At 35.4% G+C, this 24,557-nt stretch overlaps 1 protein-coding gene and 1 non-coding gene across 6 annotated transcripts in view; one reads left to right on the top strand and one right to left on the bottom strand.

Annotated features, from left to right (window-relative positions):
• Window positions 1-24,557, bottom strand: part of GSK3B (glycogen synthase kinase 3 beta) — a 202,429-nt gene that overhangs the window by 58,656 nt on the left and 119,216 nt on the right. For all 5 annotated transcript variants that reach the window (XR_009696998.1, XM_061167078.1, XM_061167080.1 and 2 more), the window contains exons 4-7: window positions 13,541-13,651; window positions 10,324-10,454; window positions 7,584-7,690; window positions 4,203-4,300 (exon numbers count right to left, since the gene is read on the bottom strand). Coding sequence is in view for 4 of the 5 variants with exons in the window: in XM_061167078.1 (XP_061023061.1) it covers window positions 4,203-4,300; window positions 7,584-7,690; window positions 10,324-10,454; window positions 13,541-13,651 (447 nt within the window). In the remaining variant the exon portion in view is untranslated. The remainder of the gene's footprint in view (window positions 1-4,202; window positions 4,301-7,583; window positions 7,691-10,323; window positions 10,455-13,540; window positions 13,652-24,557) is intronic.
• LOC133074346 (U6 spliceosomal RNA) lies at window positions 16,704-16,810 on the top strand. Its single transcript, XR_009697180.1, has one exon. It is a non-coding gene; the product is annotated as a U6 spliceosomal RNA (small nuclear RNA).

Genomic DNA, 24,557 nt, shown 5'->3' with positions numbered 1-24,557 from the left:
TCTCACCCTCTGTGGCCACTTTCTCCTCCTGCCCTCTATCTTTCCCAGCATCAGGGTCTTTTCCAATGAGTTAGTTTTTCACATCAGATTAGAGCTTAAGTTCAGCTCAGAAAGTTTATAATTAGGCAATTCTACCATTTATAAAATTTATGAAGTTTGCTGTACGATTATTCCTTATCTGCATAAACTCAAATTCAAAGAAAAGAGTAACTATTTTATGGGTTTGGGGGTATATCAGCTACCTCCAGATACTCAAGAGGAATACTCATGAGGTTTTCAAGAAAGAAAATGGAAAGAGAGCAGAGAAGAACAGTAACACAGATTCCCTAGTTTCCAAAAGAACTAAGGGCTCATGACTAACATCTCAAAAAAACTGAGGCTGGAGTTGGGCACCTGGGAGACCACTTTTCATAGAAAACTCAAATCTATTCTTGAAGTCCTGATTAGCAGAAATGGCAATATTTGCTTAAAATATAAAACGTCTTAATAACATTTAACTTTGAAAGCTAACCTATACAACTCTTTTCTGACATACAACTTAGATCAGGAAAACTGGAACAGTTACATTAGAATTAGTTATGCTTTCTTATTTCAATGAAACATCATAGATATTCAATATGTAAAGTACAAGCGTACAGACAGGATCAACAAGACTTAGAGCTATATTAAACACACACAAAATTCCTACAATGTTTATTAACCTCCATGCAGTAAGATTTAAGAGCTATACTACACACACACACACACACACCCCCCACACCCTTACAATGTCTACTGATTAACCTCAATGAAATGTATAACTTCAGGTCACCAAATGGGTGGTAAATTAATACTGATATTTTATCTACCCTGGGTGGTATTGCTTAAAAACTGTAAAAATGGCTGAGAAGTTTGATATTCCAAACTGCCCTGGGACGTTGTCTAACATCCATTTTAACACCTTCAAAATATCTATATAGTGATCTTGGAACTTAGCTAGGTGATGACAATGTATAAGTGCAAGATGACAAGATAATATATAAATGAGAAGTGTTTTGTTTTAGAGTTGGCCTACTACAACAAATTAATCATGGACAACCTGCAACAAATAAGCCCTAAATAAAAATGAAGTCATAAAACATCAATAACAAACTGACAGTTTCTACTAAAATTAAATAAGAACAAACCAATATTAGTAGAAAATGGAATTAGGAGGGCTGAGAAAAAGTGGTAAAATAAGCTTTGGACTTAAAGGTTTACAAGATATGATGGCAAGCATGAAATATATGACTTATCACAGTTATCCAGCTTAGCTTCTAAGCAATTTCATCTGTATTAATCTCATGAACGAACTCATTAAAATTAGTGACAAAGAATAAACCATCACATGGTTCTAAATTATAATTGGTAGAGAAATGACACAGTTCTAATAAGCTAAACACATATGCCAAATTAAATGGTGATATGTACAGAGAACTGTGGTGTGGTAAATTCAAATACATCAAACTGAAAGCCTGGGGATAGAAGAAATGCTGATTGGTTGTATTGACTTGATTGGTCAGCAAACTATGGCCCAATCCAGAGGACCCATGACTGTGTGGATCACAATAAACTGTGGAAAATTCTGAAAGAGATGGGAATACTGGATCACCTGACCTGCCTCTTGAGAAACCTGTATGCAAGTCAGGAAGCAACAGTTAGAACTAGACATGGAACAACAGACTGGTTCCAAAGAGGAAAAGGAGTACGTCAAGGCTGTATATTGTCACCCTGTTTATTTAACTTATATGCAAAGTACATCATGAGAAACGCTGGGCTGGAAGAAGCACAAGCTGGAATCAAGATTGCCAGGAGAAATATCAATAACCTCAGATATGCAGATGACACCACCCTTATGGCAGAAAGTGAAGAGGAACTAAAAAGCCTCTTGATGAAAGTGAAAGAGGAGAGTGAAAAGGTTGGCTTAAAGCTCAACATTCAGAAAACTAAGATCATGGCATCCAGTCCCATCACTTCATGGCAGATAGATGGGGAAACAGTGGAAACAGTGGCTGACTTTATTTTTTGGGCTCCAAAATCACTGCAGATGGTGATTGCAGCCATGAAATTTTTAAAAGACACTTACTCCTTGGAAGGAAAGTTATGACCAACCTAGATAGCATATTAAAAAGCAGAGACATTACTTTGTCCACAAAGGTCCGTCTAGTCAAGGCTATGGTTTTTCCAGTGGTCATGTATGGATGTGAGAGTTGGACTATAAAGAGGGCTGAGCGCTGAAGAATAGATGCTTTTGAACTATGGTGTTGGAGAAGACTCTTGAGAGTCCCTTGGACTGCAAGGAGATCCAACCAGTCCATCCTAAAGCAGATCAGTCCTGGGTGTTCATTGGTAGGACTGATGTTGAAGCTGAAACTCCAATACTTTGGCCACCTGATGCAAAGAACTGAAAAGACCCTGATGCTGGGAAAGATTGAGGGAGGGAGGAGAAGGGGACGACAGAGAATGAGATGGCTGGATGGCATCACCGACTCAATGGACATGGGTTTGGGAGGACTCTGGGAGTTGGTGATGGACAGGGAGGCCTGGCATGCTGTGGTTCATAGAGTCTCAAAAAGTCAGACATGACTGAGCAACTGAACTAACATGAACTAAGAAATGATTTTCAAGATAAACATTTGCCCTCAATTTGAGGCTATGAAACACTGACTTTGAACCATGATTAAGAGAATTTTCACATGCTCCTCAAAAGAAACTCATTCTTCTAATCAATAGACTTGCATTACTCAATTATTACATTAATTTGAATTTCATCAATGAAAACTTTGTGAAAATTTGTTTTTCTGTTTTCTGTCTTGTTTTGTTTTCTGTTATGTATCTCAGACATCCGGGACTTCCATTTTTTGCTGACAAAGCCTAAAACGTTTTATCTAGCCCTTTACAGAAAGTTTGCCAACTCCTGTATTAGAATACTAATTTGAATAATAACAAAGAATACAAAGGCTTTTAGGAAACAAGAAAATCAAACTATCCGAACTTAGATCTGAGTGCAGTGTAGGAATCAGGAAGGATGCAGATCTGCTGAACTAAGTTGAAAGCTTCAATCTGAAACTGAAAGATGAGTTACCAAAAAAAGACGGCAAATAGCAGTGATCTCAGGTACAAATCATAAAGAAACTATATGGATAGTAAGGAAGCTTCTTGATCACACATGGTGTTTTCAATCACACTTGCACACAGTGATACCTAGCAAAATCATTTTTTCAAAAATATTTTTGCAAATCAAGTACACGGATTTTAAAACAACTTAATCACAGTCCAGGAAATAACTAGTAAAAGTTAAAAAGAACCAACAAGGACATACTGTACAGTACAGGGAAATTTGCTCAATACTCTGTAATAACATAAATGGGAAAAGAATTTGAAAAAGAATGGACACACGTATATGTATAACTGAATCACTCTGCTGTACCCAGAAACCAACACAACAATGTTAATCAACCATATGCCAACATAAAACAAATTTTTTAAACAATAAAAAAATAAATACATAAAAACAAAAACTCCTGAGGCTTGCTCAGCCCAATAAAAACTAAATTCAAGCTGTCCAGATATAGAACAGGATGCATTCCAAAGTAGCGATATGATGCTTGAAGTATTCAAGAAAACACTGAAAAACCATCTCCCAGGAATGTAACTAAGTAGGTTCTCTCATTGGATGGAGAATTGGGACAAACAAAACCGTTAAGGAGATTTTCAATTTTCCACTTCTATGAAACATCTGGAAAATCAAGACTAAAACCCAACAGAAGGTAGGTGTTGCTTCAGAAGACAAACTAAGCTTATAATCAACCATCTAGTGGTCTGAATATAGAGACACTAGATATTTCTAATGGGGGAGGTTTGAGAACTTATTTAAGATATCAATATTAAAAGCTTTAAAATCTTAGTGCTTCTATTCTCAAGAGATAATATACAATATCCAAGATAATAATACTTTCTATGATGTTGTTAACAAAGGTTTTGACAGACCTAATAAATAAAATTATATTAAACCCATACATAAAAATTCTGCTTCTATCAAGTGGTCTAGTCATACATACTCATTTTTTCATTTTATAAATATTTAAATACTGACTAAATACAAGCATCTCCTAAGTGCTCAGCAGAGTATTACGAGCAGAGCACATGGTGAACAAAAACAGAAAAAAGACACAGTTTCTCACCTTGATTATTTCCACCAATTGATCCACACCACTGTCTCCTGGAAATATTGGCTGTCCTAGCAATAGCTCAGCCAACACACAGCCTGCAGACCATACATCTGAAGAGAAAAGAAAATAAGAGTTTATTAATATTACACTTTGTAGCTTATGTTGTGTTAAAAACTGATACATTTTCTAATTTTACTTTGATCAGAATGAATACCATAAGGAAAAGATTGTATAACCCAAAACAGGGGAAAAGTCATCAAATAATCCTTAATAGATTTTAAAACTGTGTTAAACTTACTAAACAGGAAACAGGGCGATAAGAATATTCTAATAAAGGGTAATATCTTTATTATATGTAATATCTACATTAATTATCCAGTATCAGATGTTCAAGTCTTCAACAACCAAGTCAGAGATTATAGTATGAAAGCATAGAGCATGATTATTTACTTATTATACTTAAAAATAAGTCAAGTGATACAATCTCTGCACATTAGCAGGTGCTTATACAGAGTAACAAGAAGGGTTCAATCTCCTATATACAGGAGAGTAAGCCAAATGTAAATTTCAGAAAAAGAAAATTTTAATATTTTAAATGGCTAACTTTTGTCTTGTAATATAACTGACAGAAAATGTGCTTAAATATATGAATATTTTAAATGCAAAGACAGAATAACACATTGTATTTTACAAATTATAAAATATAATTCACTTTTGAGTCAAATAAGAAACCTCATCTTGACAGAAAACTTAAATAAATTTTAAAGATTTATAAATAAATTTACAAAAGGAAAAAATAAAGCATATATCCTGGCTTACCCACAACAGTCAGTCCTGGTCTAGATGACTGCCTGTGATAATAACGAAAGCATCTCCTTTATCTCTTAAAAGTATTACCAAATGGAAAGATACATTTTATGGGCACTTTATTTAGAGCCCACTACTTAAGACTTACTGCAAAAAAAAAAAAAGCTAATTTTCTGGATTCCTGGGTTTTGTACAAACCAACAAACAATGGCTTTAGAGAGATGAACATAAATTGTCACTGGGCTTTCCATCTATCAGTAGGGAAGGAGAAAAATGACTAATGGCATGCATGACAACAAATAATTTAATAATTTTGACGCCATAAGATGAGCTATCAGAAGAATTGGAAGCTAACACAATATTGTAAATCAGCTATCCTCCGATATTAAAAAAAAAAAAAGAATTGGAAATCCTTGCTCCAATAACTACTTTTTACTGGCCTAGACAAATAATGACACAAAATTCATTTAAGAAATTCAAGTTGATTTTGCCCAGCTACTCTTCTAACATCATTGTTAAAAAATGCTTCTAAACTATATTTGTATTAGTACACTTTTAAATATCTTTTTGTTTACAAATCTTCCAGAGTCTTAAGAAGCAAGTATCCTATATCTAAACAGGGAGGCCAAATCTAGGCTTGAGAGGGTTCAACGGCCCCAGCTGCATCAGTAGAGTATGGGGAATCCTAAATCTAGAAAGTCAGAATCTGGTTTTAGGAGATTTACTTTACTTTAGACAAGTAAATGTGAAGGAGACTGCTGGAAAGCAGGTACTCATAACATCCAAAAAACGGATTCCTAATAGAGAAAACATACTACACTGGCCCTTCTTTTGTGAGAAGATTCCCAAAGAACTGCTAAGCACATGGACATTTACAGAAGTAATAAACTCTTAAGAGGGTCAAAGGTTTATATAAACATGTCTTAATATGTCAGATGATATTGTCATGACTTTTTAGAAAGAAGCAAACCACATTTATTTTAGGTGAGGCTGGCAGAACTCACCCCAGTATGAATCTCACTCCTGGTATGCAGATGATTAATTTCATATATGTGAATGAAATATAAAGCATCTAGAAAATCCAAAGACTGTCCAAAGATTAAGGGCTGAAATTTGCTCTTTGGGAAGAGTCAAGTTAACACATACCACAAAAAGAATACCACTTTTTCTACAGTACTTTCACTAACATTTTATTTAATCCACATGGCCACTCAGAAAGGTAAGCAAAACTGTTACTAATCTTTTTTACAGTTTAGCTAAGTAGTAATAAACCTGGAATTCAAATTCAGGTCTACTCTAACCAAAATATCCCTTTCACTATTTCTCATTTGATCCTGAATAGAATAGGCCATATAACATAGCCATGATGAAACTCTGAGCATTATAAACACACACTCTCTCTCTCTTACTCTATCCAGCAGAGTAGGACACACACATACTCACTTACTCACTCTATTATACTCTCTATCCAGTGCAGCAGGTCTCCAAGTATGATCTGCAGAGCCCTGAGCCTCCTGGACCTTTTTAGAGGTCCTGAGGGCGAAGTTATTTTCATAAGAACCCTCAGATGTTATATGTCTTTTTCACTATGCTGACATTTGCACTGAGGGTGCAAAAGAAATGGTGGATAAAACTGCTGGCCTCTTTGCACAAATCAAAATGTTCCTTGGCATTTTGCCCTTTGGCAAAAAAAAAAAAAAGCTAGTATTAGTAATATACTGTGTAGAGGTCTTTGTTCATATTAGAGAATTTTAACTTGTATAAAAGACAAATTGTCCAAGTTCTGATTTTTCCTTGACTTTTTGTTATTGTGGGGTTTTGTTTTTTGTTTGGTATTTGTATGCTTTTGTTTGTTTTTGGACTAAGGAATTCTCTTCAAAAACAACATATAACAATAAAATAAACTACCTGCATGCCTAAGATTGTTCCTTTCTTAGCTTCCTATTCACATCCAACTGTTCAAACTCTGTACGTTCACTCCTGCTAGCGGGCTAAATGAGGCAGAAGAGGTGGTCAACAGAGAATGAAGCAAACTGTCTACTCGATGCCTTCTATCCTTAAAGATCTGTGACAACTGCTGCAGAACCAGTGAGTTTATTCAAACTACTACTGAAAAAGTTAGTAAATTTTTTTAAAGTGGATTTAAAATTAAATAATCAATTGAGTCAGCACAGTATGAGTGTCAGTAATATGGTAATCCTATCACTTTAATCATAAACTTAATGGATGAAAATTCTCCAACTGGTGATCAAGCTCAGAGAGAACTATTTCAGGGGAATTTTTTAAGTGAAGAAAAGGTATACTTAGAATTTATTTTAAATTTTAAGTTTAAAATAACTGTAATCTTAAAGAAATCATACAATCACAGAGGAGTAGCTTTATTATTCTCTCATAATCTAAGAAACCTAAAAGTAGAATAGTAAATATATTTTAAATTCTATACATTTTTATATATAAATCTTTAAGAAGAAACATATTTCAGGGCATATTTATCTTTATATTTAAGTATAGATTAGTACTACTAAATTACTAAAAACAAGATATAATGCATAATTACAAGCTATTATATTCAGATACAGTACTTACCTATACTAGAGGTATAATCAGTGGCTCCAAAGATCAACTCTGGTGCCCTATAGTACCGAGAACAGATATACGAAACATTGGGTTCTCCACGGACCAGCTGCTTTGCACTAATAAAAAAAAAATCAAAAGCAGAAATTCTTTAAATTAAATCTAAACCATAAAAGAACGTTAACTGCTATCATTTGCAATACAATATTTAATCTAAGGGTCCCAGAATTCCAAACATGCAATATATAAAAAAAGAAAATATGAGCCATAACTATCTCTAATAAAAGAAACATAATTTTAACATACCACTCTGAAAAAAAAAAAAAAAAGTAACTTTTAAAGAATGCATTTGCCAACTGTCACCTGAAGAAAAAGTTTTTAAAAAAATAAAAAAAATGATAAATGTTGAATTTCTTCTGCTATCTTCCCCTGAATTTCACTCTAAAATACAAAGAAGGAAGGGCAGAAATGTAAGAGGTACCTCCCCTCACCAAAAAGCACTGTAATTGATTATACGAATGAAGACTGCTTACCCAATATGTTTTTTAAATGGGTAACAAATTGGCCACTCTATTAAAATTTGACTTCTGATTCAGAGTGAGTATCCCATGGCTTGCAGACCCAACCTACTTTATTTTTTCCACCATATGGTCAATTTATTAGATATCTTAACATCTGCTATCCAATAAAAAAGATAGGTCCTTTCCTGTAGGGCAGAGATAATTCACAGCCTATGAATTCTAATTCCACTGTTGCAAATCATTAACAAATCACATACTCTCTAATTCAACTTTCCAAATACTTTGTGGCATGTATTTTAAATATTAAATTAAAATTAGTTTCTTTTGAAATGTCTCAAAATAACTTGAAGACACACTGAAATAAACTGCTATAGAAGCTAATCATTTTGACTTACACTAACAGGAAAGATAAACTCAGGAAATAAATACAAACAAAATCAAAATAGTAAAAAATAAAGTAACAAAAAAGGTTAAAAAAATCTTTTTAGGTAAAGGTACAAGAAAATCAGAGTAGAGGCAGATGAAAATAGTCACAAAGGTTTCAGTTTGAGCTGTCTTTTCTTCCATTTATTTCTGTTCTCTGTTAACGCTGACCATAACCTGATCTTTCTTCATCACAAATTTTGAAGGTGGGAGACAGTTTATCAACATACAGCAACCACTTCATAAATTAATAAATACTAGTCCCTGTTTTAGGCTGTATGAAAATTAAGACACTTTCATAGCATAACTGGTAAAAGTTTCTACCTTATAAAGGATTTATTAAATTAACAAGACAGATTCCAATTACATTGTCATAAAATTCACTATAAGATAAAGGTAATATTAGAAATACCACAGCCTATAGATTTTTTTCACTACTTGATGGAGCTGCCTTCAAAGTGTATCCCAAACTCTACTTGCTCAAACCAGACGTTTTTAAAAACAAAACAGTAGCTCTGTTATCACAGCCATTAAAAGTGAACTATTCTTATGACAGAAGTGAAATCCCTATCCCAAACATATTAAAACAAAGTGATTTCTATGTCCCAATAAAACTCCCATAGCAACAGTGTTCTAAAACTATGGTGAGAACAGAAACTCCTAACTTGGTATCTCAAAAATATTTTTACAGTCCACACCAGTCAGTCATTCTCAAGCAGGGCATGGACATCCCATAACAATAAAATTCATCTGATTTGGGCATTTGATCCTACAGATGCTTGTTTCAAGCACCAAATAAGAGTTTTTGATTTAAAATCCTTTACCCATTTTTTACAGTCAAAGGAACAGTTAAGAGCCCTGCAAAATGAGTTGGATCCTGTGATAGATGTCTGAAATTAGAAAACTGTAAAAAGGAGATGATCTAAAAGAACATTTTTGTGAGACTAACAATTAACTCATGACAAAACAGATGTGCTTTTTTTTTTTTAAGATTTTTTCCCAATGGACAACCTGTGGAAAATATATACTATATTAAAACCAAAATTTAATCTGTGGGTTGATATAAAAAGCGTTACAAAGAAGAAGGAATACCAATATTAGCAGGTGTGGGTCAATATCTATAAGCAGCTGAAACGGAAAGCAAGCATTTGTGAGGATGAAAAAAACTGGAGAGAATTCAAGACATATGATGTCTTAGGGATTACAAGAAGAGAGAGTACTCTAGGTGATTACACTAGAGAGGAAGTGCAAGTTTAACTGCCTGAGTTACATGTGGATACATGATTTCATGTTGAAAGGTCAGATCAGAGAGGCACAAAGTGCTCAATACTATAAAGATGAAAAAGATTAATTCTTATTACACTATATGTTTTTCCAAGCAATGCATTTAAGAAGACAGAAAGAAAACTGTAACCTGCAATAGAGAAGAGAGAAATAAACTAAATTGTAGAGTAAAAGGAAAAAAACACAGCTACTAAGCCTTTGACCTCATCTCTAAATTGAGATTAATTCAATACACAGTTAACATAATACACAGTAACGTATAATAATATTTTTTAAAAAATTAGTTCTTACTGAAAAAGGAATATATACACATAATAAATGGGAACAATTTTTAGGAGTTAAATTGCTGGGTGAAAGACTATACACACTTATAATTCTGAGAGAATTTACCAAAACTACCCTCACAAGAAACTGCACTAGTTGATACTCCCTGAATAAATGTAACGAAAGGTAACTGAAAGAACAAATAGGGTAGAAGGGTGGGGTTGAAGATTAGAGAAGGAAGGAAAAGAAAGCTAGTTTACCTTCCAAAGTCACAGAGTTTCAAGACAGCTGTATCAGGATCCAACAAGAGGTTCTGTGGTTTAATATCCCGATGGCAGATTCCAAAGGAATGGATATAGGCTAAACTTCGGAACAGCTGATACATATACAACTGGAATAAAGAGTAAACATTAATTGAATATTTACTTTCTATCCCAAACAATTCAGAATCCTTAAGCAGGAAACAAAGTAACAGATTTCCAAAAAAGAACAAGTGAAATGCTGGGGATTGTTAGCGCTCAATCTTTCTTTAGCAAGCTTCATGGCATTTCTCTATCAACTAGCTAATTATAGTTTAGTTAACCAATGTTATATTTGTAACATCTATATATAACATCTTCTAACAACTTAAAAAAGGAAATTTTACAATTTGCTTTTGTAATTTTTCATTTTACTAACCACAAGACTGTTTTTTTTTTTTCCTAAGCACAGATTTAAAAACTCAGAGGGATATTCCAAATCGTATGACTACTAAGTAACAATCAGACCATAAGTTAGTGTTCTGTTTGGTTTTTTTCCCCCCAATTCATCAACCTTTGTCAGGCCCAGAGGTTATTGATACAGAGGTCTGGAAAAATTCATGTGTGAACTGAGAAAATCTATAATCAATGATCTATTCAAGACATCAGTAAATCTATTAATAGCATCACCACTCTTCTGTTAATATCATTCAGAATTCAGTAGACTTCAAAATGCCACTTAAAAGCATATCTGAGATGACAACTGACATCAGTCAAAGAAAAGAAATTCAATTTTATTACAAAACAAGATACACTGAAAAACTGGGTCTGTGTCAAAGAAAGAAATAGACTCAACTGGTGAAAAGGGGTCTTTGTGTAAAGAACATGAGTGTATCTTAAACTGTCTATCTGTTTCAAGGTCAGTGTTCTGGTTCACTTATAAATTTTTCTGACTACTCACCTTCTTACTTCTAACCCAAAGTTATATACCATGAAAAGAACTTTTGAAATGATTCAAATCAAAGATACCAGTGTCTTGGTGAAAAACTACAAAAAGACAGTTAAAGGTAAGATAAAGCATTGACATAAAGTATCATCTATAAATGAAGTGTTTTGACTCCTACAAAAATATATCTCATCACCAATTTACATGAAACACTTAGGACAGAGGAACATACTAACAATACTATAGTAGTCTCACCAGCAAAATCCATTTTATTACTATAAAGCTTAAAATTGTAACTATTAAGTAAAGCTTTTGATACTCAAAAACATTTACAGTCAATGCCATTTTATTTTCTAGAGTTATTTGTATAAAAGGTAAAATGCAAAAAATTGTACTTAAGATATCTGAACTTTTAAACTTAGTGAAAGTCACTCAGTTGTGTCCGACTCTTTGTGACCCCATGGACTATACAGTCCACGGAATTCTCTAGGCCAGAATACTGGAATGGGTAGGCTTTCCCTTCTCCAGGGTTTAAGCTTAAACTCCTAGTTAATTTTCACAATGTCATAGTTAAACAAATAATAATGTTTCTAATAATCTACTCCAACTTCATAATTCAGTTCAGTTCAGTCGCTCAGTTGTGTCTGACTCTTTGCGACCCCATGGACTGCAGCATGCCAGGTCTCCCTGTCCATCACCAACTCCTGGAGTTTACTCAAACTCATGTCCATGATGCCATCCAACCATCTCATCCTCTGTCATCCCCTTCTCCTCCTGCCTTCAATCTTTCCCAGCATCGCGGTCTTTTCAAATGAGTCAGCTCTTCGCATGAGGTGGCCAAAGTATTGGAGTTTCAGCTTCAACATCAGTCCTTCCAATGAACACTCAGGACTGATCTCCTTTAGGATGGACTGGCTGGATCTCCTTGCAGTCCAAGGGACTCTCAAAAGTCTTCTCCAACACCACAGTTCAAAAGCATCAATTCTTCGGTGCTCAGCTTTTTTTATAGTCCAACTCTCAAATCCATACATGACTACTGGAAAAACCACAGCCTTGACTAGACAGACCTTTGTTGGCAAAGTGATGTCTCTGCTTTTAAAATGCTGTCTAGGTTGGTCATAACTTTTCTCCCAAGGAGTAAGCGTCTTTTAATTTCAAGGCTGCAGTCACCAACTGCAGTGATTTTGGAGCCCCCCCAAAATAAAGTCTGTCACTGTTTCTACTGTGTCCCCATCTATTTGCCATGAAATGATGGGACCAGATGCCATGATGTCAGTTTTCTGAATGTTGACTTTTCAGCCAACTTTTTCACTCTCCTCTTTCAGTTTCATCAAGAGTCTCTTTAGTTCTTCTTCGCTTTCTGCCATAAGGGTGGTGTCATCTGCATATCTGAGGATATTGATATTTCTCCCTGCAATCTTGATTCCAGCTTGTACTTCATCCAGCCCAGCATTTTGCATTATCGACTCGGCATATAAGTTATATATATATTGATATTTCTCCTGGCAACAACTTCATAATTATGCTCAATCACTCTAACATGGGTTGTAGGTTTCCCAGGTGGCTCAGTGGTAAAAGAATCCGCCTGCCAATGCAGGAGACCCTGGAGAAACAGGTTTGATCCCTGGATGGGAAGTTCCCCTAGAGGAGGAAATGGCAACCCACTCCAGTATTCTTGCCTAAAAAATTCCACGAACAGAGCAGCCTGGTGGGCTACAGTCCATGGGGTCAGAAAGAGTCGGACATGACTAAGCGTAAGCACTATTAACATGAGTTACAGCAAATAAACAAGATTAACATTGGTATCAGGTTCCCCAAATTAAATAATACCTCAACAAAGTCTCTGCATATTTAAAATCACCAAAAGTTTAAACTTCTGCTAAAGACACACTATATCTATAAATGGCAATAAAACATTGAGTTTATTAATATTTATAACCATATTTTTTATAATTTTATATGATATGCTTGCTCTGCACAATAAGGGATTTAAGAAATTAAATAAAAAGGTGCTATGGGTACCTAAATTAAAATCCATAATTATTTGTGAAAAAATTCATTTGTTAGAAAGATGACAAGTATTTTTAGTACCTGAGTCATGAAAGTTTAAAAGGTGAAGGCTTCACACTTTAAAACTGTACACAAATATAATGAAACAAAGTAGTAGAAATACCTACTTTGCAGCTTTCTCTCCTCAGTATGATGCAATAATATAGTTAAAACACACCCAGCACTCTCCTCTGCTCATAATAAATACCTTCTAAAATGGGAAACTGCTCCATTTTTACATACCTTGACATAGATCACAGGGAGCGTCTGTTTGGCTCGACTATAGTGTCTGGCAACTCTGTAGACTGTTTCCGGAACATAGTCCAGCACCAGATTAAGATAGACCTCATCTTTCTGAAAGAGTTTATTAAAAACAAACCAAAAAAACAAAATTAGGAACTAGTCTTTAAATATTCAAATTAGAGTAAATTCTCTATACATTCACTTATTTGGATTTTTAAAGCAAAGATTCATGTGTTCAATTTTAATTATAAAAAATAAATTCAGAGTATAACCATAATAGCAAAAACAAATCTACCACATTTTTTTAAACTAACAATTTCATGGCAAAAACACAGTCATTTCAATACTGGTACAATTTCTAATTACATTTAAACTATTATTTTGGTTATACAATTTTAGAGGGTATCACCTGTCATAAAATTTAGTATTTTTCTAGTTTGAGAATCATGGCCCTCACCTCATATCCTATCAGGAGAGGTGTCACGGTAGTAGAATAAGTACTGAACTGGGATCTAAGAGATGTGCATCGTTAACTGATGCATGCAAGTCATTTAATCTGTATATGCTTCCATTTCTTCAACTATAACATGAAAAGCTGGACTTCAAAATTTCTTTAACCTTACAAAAAGATTTTATAGTTATTTGTAGCCTATAATCAGTAAAATAACCACTTGTCTTCTACAATTAACTGAACAAAAACAAAAGAATAAGTTATAAGGCACTGAGTTATCATACTCACAAGAACACTACAAGTCTTATGTTTAAACATCCATTCACAGCAGCATAAAGACACCAATCCAAGATCAGTGGAAAGAAATAAGGGAATTCCAACTAAGTACCAGGAAGGAAAGAAGAACAGAGTGCTACCTTCACCATGTTCATGTGAATATCAGATAAGCAAACTGAAGCAGAACACAAAGCTGAGAACCCTGTGTTCAAGTCTAGAACTGGTTACCGAGTGGGAAAATCTACAGGCAAAACTTTACAATCTTCCCAGTTTGAAGTCATCTTATCTAACAAACTAAAGTGGAGAATTTCAATTTTCAGCATTTATTATGTCAGCAGTCACTGCAGAGGAAGGGAGGAAGGAAGGGTGCAGATATAAGACATATCATCTAAATTCAGTATGAGAGGGCATTTCAGGAAGACAGAAAACTACATTCAAGATGTGGGGGGTCAAAGAACACAACAGATCTCAGGAAACAGTTAGCATGCCATTGACCCTACTACCTTTACACTTTTCCCCAGTCTTTCATGTTCTCCTCTTTCCTCCACACCTAGCTTAAAATCCATGGTCCAGCATTACCCTTACTTTCTAACAAACGACTCGGTAAACAACAGCAAAGCCCTGCTCCCTGTTTTTATAACTCTTTTTTATCCTCACCTTCAGCTTATAACCTTGCTTGCACCACTACATGTACCCATTTTCCAGCTTCTGTCCCCATATACTTTTCCTTCACTACTCTAACTAGAGATAAGCTGACCAAGCCCCTTTCTAAGCCAAACTCTGCTGCATGTAAACAAATTACTCTGCTCTTCCTATTCATACTCATTGCTTTAGTAATTTTTTTCTGTTGATTCTTCTCTTTTTGTGGGAGCATTACGTGCTATTATTTCTCCTATCATTAAAAAAAAAAACAAAAACTTTCTCTCTAATCACACTGATCACCACCATCCTATTTTCTGGCACCTTTTAACAGCAAAATTCTTCAGAAAAGGGGTCTAAATCGACTTTCTCCAATACCTGGCTCTTCTCCTTCTAAAACTTACTCCAATAGAATTTCACCACCACTATTCCCTCAGAATTATTCATCAAGGTCAATCATCTCCTTGTTGCTGTATTCAATGCCAATTTTCAGACATAATCTTCCCCCTCTCTTATACCTGACTTAGCAATGATCTGAAATAATCGATCATGTTCCCTTCTTTGAAATACTTGCTTCAGTTGGGTTTTAGAACACTACGCTCTTTGGGCTTTCATCCTATCTTAAGGACAGTTCTCTGGCTCTCTGTTTCTTCTATTCTTTATCTCTTAAGGAAGAGAGGATTCTAAGGCTCAGTCCTCAGATCTCTGTTCTTTGTGTAAGCCCACTCATCCAGTCGAACGGCTCGGTATTACTAAATACTGATGACTTCCAAATTCATATGTATCCTGGACCTCTGCCTTTAAGGATATATTCTCCATGCTAGTATATCCAATATGTACTTGACACTGTTCAGGCTAAAAACCTTATAATCATCATTTCTTCTCCACTCTCTGCTTTCTCCCAAAAATACACATACATTCCCATATGAAAAGAATCTAATGGTTCTATCTGTAAAATTTATCCAGGATCCCAACCACTACTTACCACCTTTACTGTTACAACCCTGGTCTGAGCTACTCTGAACTCTCACCTGGATTACTGCAATATCCTCCTAAATGGTCTCCCTGCTTCCAACTCCAGCCCTTTACAATCGAACATCAATAAAATATAAAGTAGGTTGTATCTCTTCTACTCCATTAAGATTTATTCTTACAGATAAATGGTCTACAAGGTCCTACACAAACACTTCCTTACTTCCCTCTGCTCACTCCTCTCTGGAGACAAGAGCTTCCTGCTGTTTGTTGAACACATTTGGCAGGCTCTGGCATTCAGGGCCTCTGAACTGATCAGTCTTTCAGTCTGGAATGTTCTTCCTCAGATATACACACAGCTCACTCTATTCAACTCCTTCAAATCTTTGCTCTAGTGTGACTTTTAGAGTAGCTTTCCCTAGTTCTCCCATTCCAAATTGTAACCCATTCCTCTAACCCCTGTTCCCATCAACCTTCATCATTTTCCCAAGGATACTTATCACTTTCTAACCAGAGTTTACTTTTTATTGTTGGCTTTTGCCCCATGAGGACTAAGCTCCACGAAGGGAAAGATTTTTGTTTGTTTTGTCCTCTGCTCTATCTTCACCTAGAATAGCATCTAGCACAGAGTAGGTATTCAAAAAACACTTGCTGAATAAATGAAGATCAGAGGGAATGGATATTACCTAAAAATTAGAATGATGGTCTGCCAAGTTTTAACCAAACAACATGATGAAAAATGGGTATGGAGAAGGGGGAAACTGGGAAAATGAGAATCAAAGTAGCATGAGCAGCTGGAAACCTCCTATAAGAATCCAAGGCTTGGTGCTCACTTCCGCAGCACATATACTAAAATTGGAACGATACAGAGAAGATTAGCATGGCCCCTGCGCAAGGATGACATGCAAATTTGTGAAGCGTTCCATATTTTTAACAAATGGGACCTAATGAAACTTAAAAGCTTTTGCACAACAAAGGAAACTATAAACAAGGTGAAAAGACAGCCCTCAGATTGGGAGAAAATAATAGCAAACGAAGCAACAGACAAAGGATTAATCTCAAAAATATACAAGCAACTCCTGCAGCTCAATTCCAGAAAAATAAATGACCCAATCAAAAAATGGGCCAAAGAGCTAAACAGACATTTCTCCAAAGAAGACATACAGATGGCTAACAAACACATGAAAAGATGCTCAACATCACTCATTATTAGAGAAATGCAAATCACAACCACAATGAGGTACCATTACACGCCAGTCAGGATGGCTGCTATCCAAAAGTCTACAAGCAATAAATGCTGGAGAGGGTGTGGAGAAAAGGGAACCCTCTTACACTGTTGGTGGGAATGCAAACTAGTACAGCCACTATGGAAAACAGTGTGGAGATTTCTTAAAAAACTGGAAATAGAACTGCCATATGACCTAGCAATCCCACTCCTGGGCATATATACCGAGGAAACCAGATCTGAAAGAGACACGTGCACCCCAGTGTTCATCGCAGCACTGTTTATAACAGCCAGAACATGGAAGCAACCTAGATGCCCATCAGCAGATGAATGGATAAGGAAGCTGTGGTACATATACACCATGGAATATTACTCAGCCATTAAAAAGAATTCATTTGAATCAGTTCTAATGAGATGGATGAAACTGGAGCCCATTATACAGAGTGAAGTAAGCCAGAAAGATAAAGAACATTACAGCATACTAACACATATATATGAAATTTAGAAAGATGGTAATGATAACCCTATATGCAAAACAGAAAACGAGACACAGATGTACAGAACAGACTTTTGGACTCTGTGGGAGAAGGCAAGGGTGGGATGTTTCGAGAGAACAGCATTGAAACATATATATTATCTATAGTGAAACAGATCACCAGCCCAGGTGGGATGCATGAGACAAGTGCTCAGGCCTGATGCACTGGGAAGACCCAGAGGAATCGGGTGGAGAGGGAGGTGGGAGGGGGGGATTGGGATGGGGAATACATGTAACTCCATGGCTGATTCATGTCAATGTATGACAAAACCCACTACAGTATTGTAAAGTAATTAGCCTCCAACTAGTAAAAAAAAAAAAAAAAAAAAAAGAATCCAAGGCCTGGACCAGGACACAGGCAATAAGGACTTTTTTAAAATGAGGCATGGGCATATGACCCAGCAATCCCACTCCTGGGCATACACACCGAGGAAACCAGATCTGAAAGACACACGTGCACCCCAATGTTCATCACAGAACTGTTAATAATAGCCAGGACATGGAAGCAACTTAGATACCCATCAGCAGACGAATGGATAAGGAAGCTGTGGTACATATACACAATGGAATATTACTCAGCCATTAAAAAGAATTCATTTGGATCAGTTCTAATGAGATGGATGAAACTGGAGCCCATTATACAGAGTGAAGTAAGCCAGAAAGATAAACACCAATACAGTATACTAACGCATATATATGGAATTTAAAAAGATGGTAATGATAACCCTATATGCAAAACAGAAAAAGAGACACAGATGTACAGAATAGACTTTTAGACTTTGTGGGAGAAGACAAGGGTGGGATGTTCAGAAGGAACAGCATTGAAACAAGTATACTATCAAGGGTGAAACAAATCACCAGCCCAGGTTGGATACATGAGACGGGTGCTCAGGGCTGGTGCACTGGGAAGACCCAGAGGGATGGGATGGAGAGGGAGGCAGGAGGGGGGATCGGGATGGGGAACACATGTAAATCCATGGCTGATTCATGTCAATGTATGGCAAAAACCACTACAATATTGTAAAGTAATTAGCCTCCAATGAATAAAAATAAATGGAAAAAAAATAAATAAAATGAGGCATGGGGCAGGTATACTGTATACTGGCTAGTTAAACCAGACAGTAATAGAGAATCTGAGAAACAAACAAGTTTGGATTAACTTAGCAGTCTCTAAACTTGGGCAATTAGGCAGGTAATGAGATAAGGAACATAGAAAGAGCAAAAAGGTGTGAGGGAAAAGTTAGTTGAACTTTTACTTAATGGATATGAGAACATTTTAGGTAGCTATGTTTTACAGGTGACTGGAAATACCTAGATGGTTGGTCAAGTCAAATTCAGAAAACAAGAGTAGAGCATAGTTAGACTCAGGCAATAGCTGAAACTATAAGAACTGAACCACTCACTCAAGAGCGAGGAAAGGAGTATAAGATCCTTGAAACTTAAGAAGCAGGAGACCTTAGGGGGACAACTCGGCAACAAGAACTAAGAGACATAAAAGAGCAAGGGAAGACTAGCATCGGAAGACCCACAGGTGAGTTTTAATAATCTTGAGATGGGGAACAGCAAAGTGTTTCAATAGCAGGAAGGATGCAACTGAAAAGTCTTCTGAATCTGGTATAAAATGGTTCAGTGATGGTGCTGGAAAGAGTAGTTTCAGTCCATGGTGCCAGTAGCAACCAACCTGTACTGAATTCAAGACTGAACAGATGGCAGGTGAGAAATAGGAGGCAGTTAATCTAGTTTGTTCTTACAAAATCTCTACTGGTGAAAGTAAGGAGAGAACTGGTAACTTGAGGGGAAATAGAAGTCAAATACAAAATTTTAACGTGCTTTTTGTTTGTACTTTTTAATGGCTAAGAGACCCAAATTATTTATAAGCTAGGTGGATAAAAAGAGAATAAAGTTTTAAGAAAGGAAAGGGTAACTGATCAAACAAGGTTCTAGAACATGACAAGAGGAAATCCAAAACTCAGAGAAGGTATACTCTGTAATAATTAAGGGGAAAGGTTAGCATGAGTCACACCAACTACACAGAAGTCCCAACTCTGCTACTACAAGTTATGTGACCACAGCAAGTTACTTTACCGCCTGAAGCCACAGTCCACTCTAAAAGTGCTGCTAATGACACATACTTTATAAAAGACTGTTATGAAATTGTAAGAAATGATCCATATACAGCTCTTAAAGCATATTACCTGGCACAGAATAAAGATTTAGTTTTAACGACTATCAATTTTAAAAAGAAACACTACCACATTTTTTTCTGTACATCTAAAATAAGTGATTAGGTGTTAGGGAGAATAAGTAAAATGAAGGCTCTGTCTGATGACCCCAATTCTTATAAAGGGTCATTAATACAGATGTCAAAATTATTCTTTTTTAACTATCATATGATTACAGGTTTCTTGATTTTAAAAAAATCTTTTGACAAAGCTAATCACAATATATATTTATAAATGAACTGGAAATATGTATTGGCAATTTAATTCATTTGCTAAATAATCATACCAAAGGTGAAGAATAAACAGATTAAAAAATGAATACGAAGTTCAAGGAAGATTTCTAGTTGTAGGGCTACATTTATTACACTATGACAAATATGGAGGTTCAAATTATATTTGGAGCAGTAGTTTGCAGATTAATATAAGCCTATTTTTGTACATGTTTTCCTTTATTAAGGGTTGCAAAAGCCTAAACAACAAATGTAGATGTGTGAAGCCAAAATGTATAACACAGTAAGAGGTGGTAGCTGGTAAGATAGATGAGATTAAGATACAATTAAAAGCATGTTACTTAAAAAACAAAAACAATGTGCCTGTCAAATAAAACACATCAGGGGATAGATCTGGCAGTCAATTTACAATTTTCTGACTTTAACAAACCACATAATATTGCCACAAACTTAGGGAAAATGCCTTAAAATGGAAGACCAAATTAGAATTTAAAGGACGCTAGTAGCCTAGAATGCTAAGCCAAATCAACAATAAAAAATTTAAGAAAGATAAATATAAAACCCTATGATTAAAATCAAAGTATCAATTCATTACATAAAAAGACAGATAAGACTTGACAGTAATTCAACTGGAAAATAAATGATAGGTGTAACTGAATACAGCTCAAAAGGAATCAACATTGAGATGCAGCTAATGAAAAAATTTGATCCAATATTAGGTAGTACAGAAGTACTGTGTTCAGATCAACAAAGATAATTCCACTCTACTTTGCACAATTCAGGCTTCATTTGATGTATGAATGAATGATAACCATTTTTAGGCACTATATTTTATTCATAATATTAACAAAACACCAGAAAGGAAGGTTACTAAAACCAGGTCAAATGTCCTCATTTATTACACTATAAGAAATACGGAGATTCAGATTATATTTGGAGCAGTACTTTTCAGATTAATATGTCTATCTTTTTGCTCAAATAAATTCTATTTATTCACTCTTAGCTTGTCAGATTTCCTTAGAACCATAGTGGAGGTCTGTCCATTTTGTAGGTATAGTGTAACTGTCCCTTGACATTTAAAAGTTGTTGTTTTAACTATCTTCATTTTCTGAGACACAGGAGGTATCTTATATTCAAAGGCTCTTTGAACACCCTTTCGCGTTTCATGGCTCTGTGCTTATATTCAAATCAAATCCACTTTAAAAAATGTATATGTAACTGGGTCCTAAGACTAAAACCAAGAAAAACAAAGAAATACTACCACCAATACTGTTCTGAAATAAGTGGGCTCAACACATATTCTTCAAATGCTCTTGTTACACCTGCAGATGTTCTGCCTTAAATTAAACAGCCTCAGGAATAATCTTCCCTGAGGGGAAAGTGCCCATTCCTAGGAAATGTCATCATAGCAGAGATATTAATATTTTCATGTTCCCAAAGTAGTTTTGTTTGGAGACTTATTCAAAAGATAATTTAAGAGACTGAGGATACTTAATATTTGAAGAAGAAAGAAAGTCCAGGATTCTGCATTCCTATCACTTGTTATTTTCTGGAAAATCTCAGGCCTGTTGTTTTCTTAACACAATGTCTTTTGAGTTATCAAACAGAATGCCTGAATATTCACAGATTAGCAGAAAATTACACAACATATAGAGAGTATCATTTAGCTGGAGATACTGAAAACAGTCTACTAACATAATAAGAAAGTATTGATTTCAAAAAACAGTTACTAGGCTTCCAAGCTACATGATGTATAATTCTAGGAATATTTCTCTCCATGGTTCAGTTATCATTTTTATTAAAGACTATTCTCTAACCAGTCAATCCTAAAGGAAATCAACCCTGAATATTCATTGGAAGGACTGATGCTGAAGCTGAAGGTCCAATACTTTAGCCACCTCATGCAAAGAGCCAACTCACTGGGAAAGACCCTGATGCTGGGGAAGATTGAGGGCAGGAGAAGTGGGCGACAGGGATGAGATGGTTAGATGGCATCACCAACCCAATGGACATGAGTTTGAGCAAACTATGGGAGACAGCGAAGGACAGGAAAGCTTGGCGTGCTGCAGTTCATGTCATGTCCAGTCAAGAGTCATGTCTGACTCTGCTTGAGTCGCTAAGAATCGGACATGACTTAGTGATTGAACAACAACAAACTGCTGATAGCTCCTCCTCTATGAGCTCCACTCTAAAACTGTTCACTTTTAAGAAATTAAGATGACAAAATTTTGATCACACTTAACAAAAACTCAGCAAAAGCTGGGATAATTTCATCCACTGGAAAACAGATACAAATTACTATGATGCTCTTACCCCAAGTTTTCAACTTGAGCAAACAAAGTTGCTTGAAGATGCAGTTGTAAGCAAAATTGCGTTATCATTCTAAAAATTTGATGGGATGCAAAGCAGCATGTAAGAGAACCCAGTATAAAGACATCCAACAAAGTATCATGGTAACCCAGGGTTCTCCTCAAAATTGAGTTTAGGGTACCTGCACTGCAGAAAAATCTTCAAAGTAGATGCCTTTTCTCTGATGAATGTGCCAGGCTGGCTAAAGATGGAAATAATACTAACAGGAAACAGTATGGATTAGGAAAAAGAGAAATATTCTTTTGCTTGGGAGACTGGGAGAGGGGATGGGGAAGGAGATGAGCAACTAGCATACAACAATGATTAAGGCAAGCTTCATCTTTATTTCACACCTTCAAAGAAAAGAAATACCAAAATTACACAAAATCATGAAAAAAATTGTACCAGAAGAAAAAATATGTGTTTGCAAATATTGGAGGACAAAATATTAATAAGCTATTAAGGAAAACAATGCCAATCTGATTGCATAAAAATGTAAAGCTTAAAAAAACAGAACCAAATAAAAATATGACAATTTGGAAAAAAAAATTGTTTACACATGATAAAGAGCTTATTTGTTTTTGTTTAAAATACAAATAGCTCCTGTACATCAATAAGAAAAGACTAACATTCTAATAGAAGAAAATGGAAACAGGCACAAATATATGGCCATACAAATGGCAAACTAAAATGTAGAAAGATGCTCAATCTCATTCATAATTAAAGAAAGGCCATAAGATAACAATGAGCTACCATTTCTTACATATCAAATTGGAAAAGAAAATTCAACCTGAGAAAACTAAGTACTGGAATGCTGTCTGTCCAAAATGCACCATTATATACTTCTGGTGAAATCCCCAATTCTTGCAGTCTTTTGGGAAGTCAGTGGGCTAAAATATTTATCCTAAAGTGAAGATGAACAGACACATCCAATTTGACTCAGCAATGCCATTTCTAGAAACGAAGTCTATGAAAACAATTCTGTGTGTGTGCATGTGTGTATGTGCATGCACACACACAAAGATGACTAAAGATTTGTGAAAAGAAATTTAAAATAATCTATATGCCAGAAAGTAAAGACATGTTCAAAATCCAAAACATAACTGAAGCCCACAGTAATTGAATTATGACAAAGGAGAACAAATGGCTAACTGCAAAGAGCTCCCAATGACCAAAGCAGGAACATTTGATTAATAATAATAATAAAAATAGAATGTTTACAATTATGAATGAGATTGAGCATCTTTCTACAACTTTTTTGATTTTTCTAATACTACAAAAAAGTACTATTACATTATAACCCAAAGTATAAAGTAAATAGGCATGAGTCCACACTGATATAAATAAATAACAGCTTAATAAAGAAACAATCATCACCCAAAAGAAATCCAAGTAATTTACACAGCAACTTTACCCTTAAGGAAAATAATTCCCCTCTTCTGAGGTGTGGGCTGTGGATAGTGACTTCCTTTCAAAGGATACAGCATGGAAGAGGGGAGAGAGTAACTATACAGTAGAGAAAACTGAAAAATACAAGGTCAGCCAGGTGATGAAGATTAATAGCAAATCGTGTTGACTGCACATACCCTTAATGTGATGTGTTGAAAATGGCACTCTGTGGTCTTTTTCCAAATAACCTATAGCTCTAGCTTCTTATGAGAAAAATTCCAATAGTGAGGCAGTCTACAAAATATCTACCTACCACTACTCAAAAATGCTAATGTCATCAAAAACAAGGGAAGTCTGAGAAACTGCCATGGCCAAGAGGAACCTAAGAGACATAGTAACTAAATGCACTAAGGTAGCTTCAACAGGATTATGGAAGAGAAAAAAAGACATTAGGTAAAAACTAAGGAAACCTGAATAAATAATTATGTATCAGTAATGGTTCATTAATTGTAATAAATGTACCATACTGATATTAGATGTTAACAATAAAGGAAATTGGGTGCAGGGTCTAGGCACATAGACATAAAAGGCCATATTATTATGCTGTTATGGTGACACATGATATGCTGCTGCCGCCAAGTCGCTTCAGTCATGTCCAACTCTGTGCGACCCCACAGACGGCAGCCCACCAGGCTCCTCCATCCCTAGGATTTTCCAGGCAAGAATACT

Source organism: Dama dama, chromosome 19 (genome assembly GCF_033118175.1).
Source record: "Dama dama isolate Ldn47 chromosome 19, ASM3311817v1, whole genome shotgun sequence".
In the NCBI taxonomy this organism is placed as follows: Eukaryota; Metazoa; Chordata; class Mammalia; order Artiodactyla; family Cervidae; genus Dama; species Dama dama.
The sequence above is the reverse complement of the archived record's forward strand: the minus strand, read 5'-3'. Positions and strand labels throughout refer to the sequence as shown.